The sequence below is a fragment of the Poecilia formosa genome, unplaced genomic scaffold, assembly GCF_000485575.1.
Source record: "Poecilia formosa unplaced genomic scaffold, Poecilia_formosa-5.1.2 Scaffold26, whole genome shotgun sequence".
In the NCBI taxonomy this organism is placed as follows: Eukaryota; Metazoa; Chordata; class Actinopteri; order Cyprinodontiformes; family Poeciliidae; genus Poecilia; species Poecilia formosa.
Window position 1 is genome coordinate 691,913 of NW_006799965.1, and position 14,980 is coordinate 706,892.

A 14,980-nucleotide genomic window follows, 5' to 3' on the forward strand; every position below is an offset into this window, starting at 1 on the left:
TACTTTCCAGTTTTCCACCATAATTAATAAAGACATATGTTCTGTCATTCATTTTTCATGTGTTTCTCTCTCAGCTCCTGTGTCCTCTGTCCAGCTGTCCCATGACTGTTTGTCTCAGGGACAGATGAAGGTGTCCTGTGTGTCTCAAGGCGACAGTCCTCAGTACAGCTGGACTCTGGATGGACACACACTGACCGACTCTGAGCTCTTCTCTAGAAATACTGAGACCAACATCATCGTTCTGAGACAAAACATCTCAGGACATCTGGTCTGTTCAGTCAGGAATCAAGTCAGTAACTCCTCCAAAGAGATGAACTTAGCTGGCTGTGGTGAGTGAGAAAAGATAAATCATATTTTTTATCATGATCCTTACATGATTTATAATATTGTTTGCTTCTAGGCTTTATTAACTGCACTTCCAATGGGACACAAATAGCTAAGTGGGTGTATAAAGAAAACAACACCCTGTGTGTTGAACCAACAACAGTCCCTCCAACAACTAAATATACTAGTGTGGGTAAGAAGACACAGTCAAATACTTCTGCTAGCAGCCCTAACGACAATGGTCATCCTTGGTACATTAGTAAGTGAAGATAAACTCTGTTGTGCTAGATTCAATAAAATCAATAATTTTCCCATTCCTACCAGTCTGCATAAATACCACAGAGTAATGCTGACCTTAAAGACCCGTGTTTGTCTTATTTTATTATGTTTTCAAACAGGGCTGTTGCCAGTAATGGGTGGTGTTTTAGCAGCGCTCGTAATTGTCTTGATAGCCAGCATAGCATTCATCTGTGTCCACAAGAAAAAGAAAAACACAAAAGGTAAATAACACAGCTTTCTCAATAACTAACTCAAAACGACCCCTCGTAAAGTCAGTAGGGTGACACCATTTCTGTTCTCCCTGCTTCTCTGCAGTGGAGAAGGAGGAGGATGACCAGGAAATGACCTATGCTGATGTCAGGATTGTGAAAAAGCAGGGGAGAAGAGTGGAGAAAAGTGAGGAGGCTGACGTGGAGTACGGCCAGGTCAAGTTTTCAAAGAAACCAAGAATATCTCAAACTAACCCGACAGTGGATGATACCGTGTATGCACAAGTACGAAAAGGCAGGTGATGTGTAATGTCTAGCGGGCTTATTTTTACACATCTACAAAGACGACGCTATGAAAGGCTGATAGAGAGAAAGAGAGAGAGAGAGAGAGAGAGAGAGAGAGAGATGATGTAAAGTGAAAAAAGCTTTTATTTTATATCACTTCCTGCTGAAACTAGAGTAATTGTCCTTTTATGGAGATTACTGCAGCTGCCTGGCTTGAACTCCCAGCGTGGGTCATTCACTGTTTGTCTATAAATTCCCCCTGTTCCTGTTTAATTCGATTCTGAATAAAAGAAAATAGTGCCGCAAAATTGTTTAAAATATCAAGTCATAACAGCTAAGGTTTATTGTGCTGCTTGTTTTTTGGAAGTTCATTTATTATTACAGTTTTAACTTATTAAACGTGACGCTTGCTTCTCGATAGCGTAAAGTCAGCTTGGTGAGCAAAACCTTATAACACTTGAAGATATGTTTTAGATGTCTTTAATTTAGAAGTGTTCTTCCTAAATATGTTATTGTACTCAAAAAGCTGCAATACTGTTACAAAAAGCTGCATGTGATGTTTATCAAATTAAAATATGTTTGATGAATACCAGTTTAACGAGTGGAGTGTATAGTTTCACCTATTATTATTTGTTGACATTAACGAGAATTAAAAAAAAAAAAAAAAAACTTCTGGATAACTAAATGATTAATGTGTTAGTAAATTATTCATTAATCCTTTTTATCATAATTTGCATAAATTAACCTCAGCTCAAATCAGTTGTACATTTGCAGCTTGTTTGGGACTTGCTGTTGGCATCAGTGATCTTATCTCCGTGTGGCTCTAGAGTAGATAGAGAAACGAGAGAAACTTTATCTCTAGGGAGCTTTATAGTAAAAAAAAAAAAAAAAAAGTTTCCATGACACAAATTTTCTCTAAGACAATTATAGCTTAAATTCTCGTATGGACTTAATGGTTTTCAGCTTTGGTCGTATTGGGTGCACTGGGTGGTTCAAAATGTTCTTTAATGCACACTGCCTCTCTTAACCAAATAAAGAATCACATTATACTACAGCTGTGTTGCCATGCACAGCAAAACCAACATTATTTATTTCATCTTATCGATTTATTTTTAACCACTGAACTTTTGTACTTTTCCCAATTTAGTTGTAATTTTCATGCAGTGAGATAAAAGCAGTGGAAAACAGTCTCAAGCACACACACACACACACACACACACACACGCACGCACACACATAAAAGAGGAACTGGAAATGTGGCGTTCTTTTAATATTCAGCACATTCAGTTTGAGGAAACAACATCTGACAGCTTGTCAGATAACAGAGGGAAGGTTGCGTTTGCGTTTCAACACCCCCCAGGTTATCTTTTCGATATTTAGTCATGTGACTGTGTGGTTTCCACTTTACCAAGTCTCTATGTGAACAGAAATGTAAAGATCACAGATCAAGTGTAATAGCACTGACTGTCAGGACCGTAAATATTTGGAGAGACAAGGTTTTTTTCATATTTGGTTTAGGTGAATTACCACAAAGAACTTAAATGAAACAACTCAGGTGCAATCGAAGAGCATTTCTTTCACAACCCCTTCATATCCTCAAAGGATATCGGAGAACTTAACTTAAAATGTTTACCTCTAATACTTTGTTGAAAATGCTTTGCTGCCAATGACAGTTTGAAGTGCTGAACTTGTGGACATCAAACAAGAAGTTCCTCTGTTTTAATGCTCTCACGGGCGTTTACTTAAACGCCTTCCGGCTGCTGTTTCTTATTGATTATTTTTGTTTGAGGTTTAGTCCTTAACAAGTGAAATGCATGCTCAGTGGAACTGACTTGGGAACTCAAGAGTATTTTACTTAAACTTCTGAGTTGCTTTAGCTGTATGTTTTGGATCATTGTCCATCTGGTTCTGAGCACACATTAAGTTTCTGAAATACGAATTAATTCGGCTGCCTCTGCACCGAGTCACATCACCAATAAACACTGTTGCTCCAGAAACACTGACAGTCATGCATGCTCAAAGAAAGCTATTGTTGGACAAAATTCATGAAAATATACTGATTGCAGTTTTCCGCACAGGGACACAGGGGAAATTTGATCCAGTTAGATCAAAATTCAGATGGCCTGCATTCAAAATGCTGCAGATGGAAAACAGCATCGTGATGTGGGAAGTTTCTTTAGCAGAGAGATCCAAGTTGGTCAGAGATCACAGGAACTGAGCTAAATGCAAGGCAATGCTTGAAGAAAATCTGTTAGGAGCTCGAGAAGACATAAACCGCCTGTCACAAGTTGGAGACATAGTCATATGTGAGGATGGCCCAGTCAAAGTCTAGACCTAAATCCAACTGAGGTTCTGTGGTAACACTTAAAAAGTTATGTTGATATTGGTTTTCACTCCAATCTGAACTTGAGCTTTAATTACAAAGAACTTAAAAAACTTTCTATCCATGGCTGTTAAAAACAGACATTAAAGTGGCTGTGTTGACTTACAAACTCAAACTGCAAGCGCACACAACTGATTTCAGATTCCTATTTGTAGAAAAGTTTTATAAACTCATTTTCCTCTTCACAAAAATCCCCTGTTCTATTTTGGTCTATATCACATAAAATTCAAATATGATATACACTGAAGTAAAGCAGATGATCATTTTGAGTCGCTGAAGTGAAGAATATATTCAACAAACTTTTAATAACAGACAACAAGCTGGATCTCCAGTCATTCAAAGCTAAATCCTGAGATGATTGTTTTCTAAAACATTTATGAACAATACTAACATAAGTGCTTATAACACTGTGCTTCTATTAAAACTGATATAAACAAATTTAAATAATCAAAACAGGCAGATATGAAAAGACTGTTCTGGCACTTTTTGATTTTTAGTGATACTTTGATCTTTAGGTCAGATTTGAGAAGTTTGGCTTTCACTTTCTGTCTGTTTAATCAGCGACAGGATATGTTAAGTTTTATTGTTTGAGGTTAAAGGTTAACAATCATTCAGCTGACATACTGGGCCATAAAGTACATTTATGATCGAAGCCACTTGCATTCTCCTTAAACTACAATCTAAGATCTCTTCATGCGGCTCAAACAGTCAGTTCCTCTCTTTTCACTTAAAACACAGAACCAGTAAATGGGGATCTTTGAAAACCGTAAAATGCTTGTTTTTCAAACAGTGGCAACTAAACATTTGTTTTCAATAAATTTCAAGGGATTATGATTGTCATGGCGCGCTCATGTGATGTTGCCGTGCAATGCCAAAGTTAGCCCACTATAAAACAAAGTCCAGTGCCAACTTTTGTGCCTCAAGTAAGTCAGTTTTCCATTCGGAGATAAAGTTAGTCTACAAATTGACCAAAGAAAGAAAAAGTTAACGAGATGTCATCTGATTAACTTCATGCTTTGGTTTGGTGATAAATTTATATCGTGGCGCCAGTATGACTTAACACTAAGCTTTGTACTAGACTTTATGCTGGATTGTACTGTTGGTACTTTTTTGTTTTGCAATTCTCAAACTTTATTTTACAGAAACGTCACAAAAAATGAGGCAGAGTGAAAGTCAGCTTCTGTGTTGTTCTACCATTATGTTGGGACATAATAACTTATTTTTAGCCAACCATATTAGCCTGGTCTATCCTAAAATTAAACATTTTGAGGTTAATAATTTTAGACTTACAAAATGGGCCAATATTGCATGCATGAAGGTATGATTTGTATTTCCATAAATAGAGCATGCCTGTGGTCAGTGCATGGCTCGCCTTTCCCCTTGCTCTTCCTCTTTTGTCACGAAATAGACGACTCAAACTCAAGTGATAATTTCATGAACGTATACTTTAATGCACTAAGTTTATTTTGAGGCTTACAGCACATTATTTACTTAAAAAATTCAAATTCGTGGCACAGCTCAGTGTCTGTGTTTAGAGCCAAAATGACTGTGTGTTACATGGCATGTGGTTGAGCAGTCAGTCTGCCAGGATGTGGCTAAACTCTCATCTGAATTTCTCATTCCTTGGGCTAATGTTTCATAAGCTACACCCTCGCTTCCTTAGAGCATTTGTTACGTTGGCTAAAATGACTTAATATAAATTAATTATTAAATATAACAATTTTCATATCAATTCATCTCCGCTGTGCCTCGAGCTAACGTTACATGAAACTTAAAATGTTTCCTCACAGCTGCCGACTTTAACTTCTTTTTTCTTCTTTCCTCAGGTTCCCTTCTGCTCTGTTCTTTCGGTTTCCCTTAAACCAAGCATTACTTCCCTAAAATTCTAAGTTAGTTATTTTTGTACTTCAGTTGCATGCCCATGCAAGACGCAGTAAGCAGTTTCCATAAGTCAGATAAAAAAATATAAAAAACGACCACAAGGCACTTTTTAATGCAGCATGCATTTTACATTAGACCAGGCTTAAACCAACAAACTTCATTATTTTTTGTTCCTTCAAACAGAACATGTGAAAATGTTTTAGTGTCTCGACTGAGAAGCACAATTACGATGGAACAAAATTGCATTGATTTTGCTTTCTTGTTGCACTTAAATGTGTCAGATCATCAGCCAAAGATAACCGGATATATTAAAATTATGAATACATTTGTCAAAGAAAAAAAAAACTATTCAAATCATCAGAACAATAGACCGAACGTATTGGTGGCAGCAACTGCTACCACATGTGTGTGATAAGTGGCAACAAGTCTTTTTTTTATCACTGAATGAATTTTGGCTCACTTTTAATGCAGAATATATTTTTTTATTTTAGTCATATTGTTCAATCATGAGCGATGTGTTTGTGGTCATGCCACACTGTATCATTTGGATTTCACCCACTGGACTAAAGCTTCATTTTTTATTAAGTCTTTATTCATTTATTTGTTGAATCATTCAGAGGTGGGTTGCAAGTGTGCATTAGATTATTGTGGCACTTCAAAATCAATCCAACTGCATTTGCACTTAAGAACCCAAACTATTTTTCAAGAGTTCATGATTTTTGGCAGAGAGATAAGGACTCCTTTTTCAATCAACTCCAGCAAATCCTGAAGTTACAAAGGAAACCCAGACCATCACACTACCAACACTGTTATTCTAATACTTTCTTAAACGGTATGTAGATTTTATGCAAGGTGCATAGGGACATTTATTAAAAAAAATAAAAAGCTCACTTTTAAGTCAGCAGTTGTTGTGTCTCAGAACTCTCTGACTGCTGAAATTTATCCTCCGACATTTTTTAAATTATTTTTGAATCCTGGACTCTAACCCGATCTAATGCCGTTTGGTCTGCAGTGGCTAAGCTGTTGTTCTGTTTTGTTTTTGTTTGTTTTTTTGACAGTCTGGATGAGGCGTTGCAGGCGTTCACTGTGGTTTATACATGATAACACTTGATGGATGTTAATAACTTTATCTGTTTTAAATCTCCTCAGAGGTCAAACATATTGGGTCGTGTTTCTCACATAAGTTTTGCATAGTTTTTTTTCCCCTTTACAAATAAAATCATGATTTGAAAAAAAAAATGGAAATAAATGTTTATCCTAACTCAGGTTACTTTTGTCGGAAATTGAAACATGTTTGATTATCTGGTAAGAAAAAACAAATAGAAACCCAGCAAAAAACTGTAAGGTGACAAATACTTTTTTCACAGCATTATAGACTCTGAAAGTGACAACAGATATGTGTTGATCTAATAATAGTCCATACTTGTACAAAAATGTGAATGATTTTTCAGGCTTTACAATGTCGCTTCACACTGTAAAAAAAAAAAAATGGATTTGAGGCATCAGTGACATGATTAATCACTCTGTGTTGAACTCAATAAAAAAAAAAAAAAAAAATACTATTTACATTCCAGACACGCTCCCTGTCGCGGATCAGGAATCCAGCTAGTACTCCTCTGTTTTTATGTCCGACAGCATGCTGGCGCTCGCGCCGGGGCTGGAGGTAACATGGGCTTCGGTGAGGCCACTGAGAACAGGTGGGGTGGGAGTCGTCGTGGAGGCTTGCTGGGAATGTTGCAGCTTCTTCCTGTTGATCTTTCTTTCTTTTGCGCGTCTGTTTTGAAACCAGATCTTCACCTGACAAAACGCAAACAGTAGAAGAAAACCTTACTTTATGTCGATAAAAATATCTCTTAAAGCAGGCCGCAAATGCCATATGACAACACGTCCTGTTTTGCTTTCAGCTGTGTTTCCACAAAGCTATTTTGATAGCATCACTTAGTCACCTCAAACTGAGATGCAGACGTAGTTTTCCATTGGTAATCATGCAAATTGTCGCACTGCCAGCACCGACCTCGTTGTATTTTATTTGGATTTTTGGGACAGGACAACACAAAGTGGTGCATAATTGTCAAGTTTTATAAATTAATATCTAATTTTAATCGCATGATTAATTAAAATGAGCTCAATAATTTCCATATAAATGATTTATCTTTTTTTTTTCTCTCTCTCTTTGTATCAAAAACTGGATGACAAAAGTCTTCAATCTGGTGCATTATTTATTTTGATTATTTTAAATGACTTGCAGTTCCAATTTGAAATGTTCATTAGAATTTAAACTGCACCGATCTTTGAGAATGTGTTCTTGTTCATTCTTATGCCATTCCAAAATATCACTTGAAAATAGCCTCAAAACAACAATATTATCATATTAGAAGAAACAAGCCAAGAGTAACTTTGACTATGTCATTCTAACACATAGTCTATGCCACCCAATTGCACCTCTGGATGGATATTTAGACTGAAAGGTGATCATCCAGCCCAGTCCTAAGGGTTCGCAGACTCTAAGACTTTCTCCTCTATGTTTATTGTTCCATTAGATCCAGATTTGTTGACACTGTTGAGGAAAATCATCTCCACATCGTGCTATGTGGTCTGCATGGGATCTTATCTTACCTGAACTTTTCAGTGGCTTCATAACCTAACCGTTCTTTAAACTTCTCTATAACTTTATTTTTGGATGGATGGATTTCACTTTTGGGATTTGTGTCCAATTGAAAACTATTTACAGTATCGCTCTCCTTTCACTTTAGGAATACGCAGTACTCTTTGTTTGTCTGTCACATTAAACCCCAATAAAATGAAATAAGATCTGTCATGATGTGGCAAAATGTGGAGAACTTCAAGGGATCGTGGTTAAAGCAGTTTACCCCACCCTGTTGACTTGTGGCTAAGTTTAGTAATGATAAGTTTCCTAAGAATTGCTTTGGGTTTTGCCAGTATTACACAAAGCTGTGGCTTTGGCTGAATAAAAGAGGAGGCAGAAAGACACATTAATACAAGCTGCATTAGAAAGCAAGAGTGAGTTGTGCACTTTTGTTGCTGCTGATGCATTTGGCCACAAAACACTCACAGTTTATGGGGATTTTCAAACACTGGACATCTAAACACGGTCACAAAAGTATCTGTATTCTAATGTACTCAGTTTTGTTGTGTACTAATCTCACATGTAACTGCAATAGAAAGACAATACAAACCATTCGAAAATAAAGTTGCACGTCGTGTAATATAAATGAAATGTCAACAGAATGACGCGCACACACCATAAAGTCAGATTAACTGACGATGGATCATGTAATCTATCTGAGAATTACATTTTATCTCCAGCATTTAAATGTTAGTGACAGCTGCCTACCTATTTAAAAAAAACCTGTACACGGGGCCATTCGTGTGTCTGTGTAGATTTTGGGCTTAACCACACTGTGGAAGAAATTAAGACTTGTGAAATCAACTTCTGTCGAAATTCAAAACGGTTTCTTCTTTTCTTGCACGACTACAGATATCAGTTGTTGGGGATCTGGTTTAATATATTTGTATCTTCCTTTTAAACCATGACAGGGCACAAACTGGACACTTGTTATTGTTGCCATAATGCTGCAAAATATGCATAATATTGTCATTTATTAGCAAATATCTCATTAATAGCAAAAAAAAAAAAAAGCATGCTGCAAGAACGGTGTATACGGTTCTGTATCACTTAACTTCAAAACTAAAAATGTACAAACTACTTTAGTACATTTTTGCAAAAATATTTACATACATATGTAGATCCATTTTTGTAACCACGTCTAGCACTTTTTTATAGTTAATTTGGCAGAGGCAAGCTGAGATGATGTAACTCTGTTGCTATTAAAACTACAGTCTTACAATATGCGTGTGAAAAAAAAAAACTATCTAAAAAGCCTTTAATTACACCACGTTGTAAAAACTCCCTGGATCCTAGTTTGTTCTTTTATGTTTGGCTGTGATTTGCTGCTGTTCAATGTGTCACCTCGTTATCCTCACCTGTCTCTCGGAGAGTCCTAAAGCCATGGACAAGTCGGACTTCCTCCTCATGGTGATGTAGCGGGTGCTCTGAAACTCCTTCTCCAGCTCCAGCCGCTGGTGGTCTGTGTACACCACCCTGTACTTGTCCTTTGTCCGAGTCTTTCCAACTGAACAGCACAAAATTTTAGAAAAATATAAAAACACTGTTGAGATCAAAGTAAAAAGAATTTGCGATCTCTCAAAAGATACTTTTGATACTGTTTCTTGCTAGAGTTCTTTGGGATCCAGAGCTACTCTTTTGCAAGATCCTGCAAAGGTTTAGAGGGATATTCCTTACTGGGCTCAAAAGTTATGTTAGGTATTCATTTGTATATTCAAATTATTTAACCAAAAACTGTTGTGCAACTGCACTTTTGTAAAAGTTTGCAAGAGAACACAAAGGTTTTCCGCATGTCTTTTGCTGCAAATATAGTTTGGTATTTAATTTTTCACACTTGTTCCACTCATCTGAACATTTATGATATTTGCATCCTTCACAAATGGAATAAGAATTGGTGAAAAAAAGCAAGGATCTGTAAGAAGTGGACAGGCTTCTGTTATCACAGATTATATGTTTCTGGTCATGGATGCATTGGCCACATGCTGCTGGTGAAGCTTCTTCCTGTTAACAGAGTCACACAGGAAGAAAAACTTTACAGAAACCTGCAAAAGTTTTGCGTTGCCCCACTAAAGTGTTTTTCTTTCTACAATGTCCCCTGCAGGGCTATGAAGCTCCGTTAACCATACTTGTGAAAAGCAACAGGAAACAATGTGTCAATGAGTCACACGTGGTGACAGAAGTGGCCAAACATGTCTGGAGCCAACGTTCAGCTCAGGCGCCACTTAAATCCTCATCAGCTCTATTAATCATGCTAATACTAACTAATGTAAAGACTCCTCCATGCGTCGCCGTGCTGCTTCTCCTTATCTCTGCGACTTCTGTTTGGATTGGTGTTTTCACAGGCAGCCATTCATTCATTCAAATGTTCACGTACTCAAGAGTTATTGATTAGAAACATTTTGAGCATGTGACGGCATTGATCGAGGCAGATCCGGGCACACACCCACAAAGGGAGATAAAGGTGAACACTTGCTCAGTGGAAGTGCAGTTCGACTTCCTCTGCCATCCTGCAGGGCGATTTGTCAACGTGTTGGACCCACCCAGTGGACAGAGAGGGTGCGGAGTGGTAGCTGTGCAGACTTCATGGCCCTTACTGTTAGCTTTCCACTGACATCTGAAAGCGTGCTGCCAGAAGCGACAGCCGAACAGTGTGATGAATGCATGTATCCTCAGACTGACTTAATTCACAGTGGATAATGTTGCTGTCTAAGGAAAAAAAAAAAGCATGCAGTTGCCTGTGCCCTCTGCTAAACTGTTGCTTCTTACGTTGCTGCACTGCAGTGTGACTGAAAAGTTTATCAAGATGATGCTTTTCCTGTTATACTAATAGGCTGACATTTAAGGCACCCGATAAGCTGTAAGATAACAGACTTCATGTCTAAACTGCGTCAGATTGCGTGCAAGAGAAGCGAGTGTTTCCTCAGAATGTGTTAAGAATATTACACTGCTAAATGTTTCTCCTTTAATATCATGCTGAGAATGAATAAAGCTCTACCTGGAAATGGCTGTCTGATGGGCTCGGGTGGTCTCCTCCTGGAGTTGAAGGGGTCCTGGGAGATGTAAGGGGGGAGGGACCCCCCTCCTCCGGCGGCCGAGGGGGCGTTGTTGAATTCCGGGGAGATGTAGTTCGACTGCCCCGCGCTGGGGCTGGGGAAGCTGAACGGGTATTCCTCCCGCGGGGTGTAAACGGGGTTCCAGGTGGTCGTCGACGGGTCGCCGATCCCCGAAACGGCGTGGTGGTAGCCTGGGAAATCATAAGCAGGCGGAAGGTACTGACTGTGCAGGGACAGCGTCTGAGCCGGGTGCCTCACCGGCTGGGAGTTGGGGTACATGCCGGAGTCCTCGCTCGACAGCAGGGGGTCGGATTCTCGGGTGAATCAGGCCTCGGGGCGCATGTTCGGCTGGTGTGGTTGTATCCAGCAGGCTTTAGTCGGAGGTCCGGGGCTATGACTGCACCTGAGCGGTGAGGATACACACCTTTATGGATTTACTGCCAAGGAGGTCAAAAGTATCAGAATGACGTCACGGCTTACCTGAGACTCACCTAAGTGTACAGGCGACGCCAGGACAATGGCCATAACCTACCTGCCATGTCCCGTAAGATCCCTTAGATAAGGAGTATGTGAGGGGAAAAAAAAAAAAAAAACACGTGATTTTAACTATGATTGTAAATCAAAGTGGATCAGATCAGGGGAGGGAAAGCTTCATTTAATTCCTGTCCATTTCACCTTCTTACACACAAGGCCTTATTTTACACATTCAAACCAAGCATTTAAGAAGAATTATTGGAAATATTTATTTTTTCTTTATCCATCAAAATGTTCTCCACAAATGAGTCATTCCATTTTTTTTCTGAGGCGTTATATATATATATATATATATATATATATATATATATATATACTGCTCAAAAAAATAAAGGGAACATTTCACTTTAATTTTGTGTGTGGCTCCAAATCCAGGCCTCCATTGGTTAACAAATTTGATTTCCATTGATGATTTTTGTGTGATTTTGTTGTCAGCACATTCAACTTTGTACAGAACAAAGTATTCAATGAGAATATTTCATTCATTCAGATCTAGGATGTGTTATTTGAGTGTTCCCTTTATTTTTTTGAGCAGTATATATATATATATATATATATATATATGCACCCTTTTCTTGAAAACACGTCACCCAAATTGCATAATTGCAGCTGACAAGTTTATCAGAATATACACATGAATCTTCTACGTCATCATGGCAAACACACATAATTGATTTAATTTAACTTAGTCCTTTATTTTCTCTTTGTGCAACTGTCTTGGCACTTTTAAGTTTCCAAGACAGTTTCTAAGTCACACTGTCTTGGAAATGTAAAATTGAGGAGAAGTGAGGAGAAAAAAAGAGGAAGCCTGAAAATAATTTTGCCAGCACAGCACTGGTGTTGCAGACTGCTGAGGACATTTGCTACAACGAAGAGTGTTCAAAAATGGCTGGAAGGCCAGAGAGATCTTTCTAGACAGATAAAAAATATGTTTTTTTATCGTTGTTATAGTCGTGTAACTGTAAACTTCAAAAATATCCTTTCACATCACATAAGAGATGGCACTTCAAACTTTGTGCCAGCATTGGCTTGAATTTTATGTTGGTCAGCAATGTTTAACTTTGCTCTCGGGTTCTTTCCTTCAGCAGCGTAAGAAAGAGAAACAATATTTACAGATTGGCCCAAAACGACTCACGCAGCAGGTAGATTTAGATTTAAATGAATCCTTCAATTTTACAGACATGTTTCTTCTGACTGAAGAAATTATAAGAAGCATCTGAGTGATGCTGATTATGATTTGTCCGTTCATCATTGAAAAGAATATAAAAGAATTGACATGCCGCTTGTATCTTAAAACCTCTTAACTGTCATGATGACACTGTTGTCCTCATGGACCCTCTGGATAACATGTATGTGTTTTCAGAGTGACAGATAAGGGGTTTAAATGTAAATGAATAATGATGTTATCATTATTGTTAATACTTCTTTTACATCTTTCCTTCAGAATTTTATAAAATGTTGTGGTTTTTATTGTTGGATGACCAACTTTTTCAGGTGTGGAAAGGTGCCATACTGAGGGACGTTTTCCTGGGAATGTGGTATGTGACTCCATTAAATCACATCTATCTGCAGGAGGCTGCTAATAGTTACTTTGGTTTATAAATGGGTCATAATCCCTAAGGGGGATCAGAACCAAAAAAAATGAAAACAGGAAGTAATCAAATGTTTTCAGTTCATAATACTAACATACGTGAGATGTAAGCATTCACTATGTCCTTAATTCATGAACATACTTTACCACATTACAAGGTAGAGTCATCCACTATGGTTGAAATTGTTTATTTACAGTGATTAAAAGACCCACAGTTGGTCTTTACCCAAAATTAGGCAACCACTGCTCTGAAATAACTGATTATTTGTGCATAAATATATATATATTTTTATCTTTCCATATTTGCACATTAATTACAGTAAAGTACTGTGATTCTGTATTTTTGGTTTTTTATCACCACTACTGGAGAGAATTCAAAATGTGCAAAGATTAAATTATGGTATTTAGGATGGATTCTACATACTATTTCATTTAATGGAATGAAATTATGTAAAAAAAAAAATCTGTTTCCATTCAAATTAAAAGACTGAACACTTTGTTGTAGAGTCCAGCATTATGTGAATTAATGACAAAAGACCAATTAAAAGGTGAATTTGTTGTTCAATTAATGTCCTGCTTCAAAGCAGAGACAGAATCAAACTAGGCTATCTGTAGGCCATTTTGTTTTAATCCATTTCTGTACTCATGTCCTTTTTTATATATTCTTATTATAATTGTCCTGTCATTTTACTTTATTTATTTTTATTATTATTATTTACTTATGTATTTTTGTTATTTTCTGTCTCTGTGTGGATGGGTGAGTCAATGTTGTGTTGGTGTGTGTTGATACAGGATCTCTGTTATCTGTCTCATGATTGGACCTAGAACAGGGTGTGTTCAGGGTTTGGTTCAGGGAGAAACTACCTTAAGTTTCTTTTTCTCTGTTTTCTGTTTGCAATTACCATGTTCTCCGTCTCCTAATGAATAATGTGTGTCAAGCTGTTAAAATTTAATCAAGAAACTAGGAATAAAAGTATCCACAAGAGGGCAGCAAAGAGAAAGCAATACATATTCAGGACAAAAATCCAGCAAATAGTCTGAATGGTTGGTGCTCCGTTTGTGCAGGTTTGTGCCGTTAAAATTTTTGTTTGTGCAGCTTTGGTTTCTGAGATATTTAAAATTATTTTTTAGGTCATCCAGAGTTCACCATCCCTCCATATTGCTCCAAAACAAACCAAAAGTGGGCTACTTCGTTAGTCCTCCATTTATGCAGGTTTGTGCCATTAAAACTGTCGTTTGTGCAGCTTTCGTCTTTGAGATATTAAAAGTTATAATTTTAGCCAATAACGTCACCATCACCCCAACTTGCTCCAAAACAAACCAAATTGGGCTAGTTCGTTCCCAGCTAGCAAGCAAATGTTCGCACGACGTCCGTGAACGTAGTCTGAAAGTCTAACGTCGAATGTTTGGACCTGACGTTCAGCAAACGTCTGAACATTCACTCTGATCATTCGTTCCCAATTAATTTTCTTTTTTTGCTGTCATTTCACTTGATTTAGTTTTTATATCTTTTAAACTTTTATGGCTGTTATTTATTTTTTTTTTTTCACTTCTTATACAAAGTGCTGAATGTTTGAACGTTCTTGAACGTCTTCTGGGCGTTTTTATAAATGCTGCTTTTAAAAAACTTCCAAAAACCGCAGGCATTACAAAGAGCTTTATTTCTCCCTACAAAAAAAAAAAGATTTTTTTTGTTACTCTTGCTGTTATTCTAATGCAAACATCTCTTCTATGTCTTAATAAATAAATAAATAAACAAACAAACAAATAAAGAAAGAAAGAAATGTTCGGACT

At 37.4% G+C, this 14,980-nt stretch overlaps 2 protein-coding genes across 10 annotated transcripts in view; one reads left to right on the top strand and one right to left on the bottom strand.

Annotated features, from left to right (window-relative positions):
- The window catches only part of LOC103135512 (uncharacterized), a 23,982-nt gene extending 22,293 nt beyond the window's left edge, over positions 1-1,689 (top strand). For 4 of the 7 annotated variants that reach the window (XM_016669584.1, XM_016669585.1, XM_016669583.1 and 1 more), the window contains 4 exons: positions 75-329; positions 401-583; positions 723-824; positions 916-1,689. In XM_016669584.1, coding sequence (XP_016525070.1) covers positions 75-329; positions 401-583; positions 723-824; positions 916-1,115 — 740 coding nt within the window. In that variant the 3' untranslated portion in view covers positions 1,116-1,689. The remainder of the gene's footprint in view (positions 1-74; positions 330-400; positions 584-722; positions 825-915) is intronic. The other 3 variants (XM_007548281.2, XM_016669587.1, XM_016669588.1) reach the window with 3 other exon arrangements.
- A 2,904-nt stretch (positions 1,690-4,593) lies between these two features.
- Positions 4,594-11,760, bottom strand: LOC103135659 (homeobox protein CHOX-CAD). Of its 3 annotated transcripts, none has more exons than XM_016669590.1 (4): positions 11,553-11,760; positions 11,004-11,464; positions 9,367-9,515; positions 4,594-7,158 (listed from the first exon to the last, which is right to left on the bottom strand). In XM_016669590.1, exons 2-4 carry the CDS (start codon positions 11,338-11,340, stop codon positions 6,967-6,969), a joined length of 678 nt encoding a protein of 225 aa, XP_016525076.1. In that variant the 5' UTR covers positions 11,341-11,464; positions 11,553-11,760; the 3' UTR covers positions 4,594-6,966. The 3 variants fall into 3 exon arrangements, with proteins under 3 accessions (XP_016525076.1, XP_016525075.1, XP_007548559.2); XM_016669589.1 differs by having other exon boundaries at positions 11,542-11,760; XM_007548497.2 differs by having other exon boundaries at positions 11,004-11,760.
- Between the last annotated feature and the right edge of the window lie 3,220 nt (positions 11,761-14,980).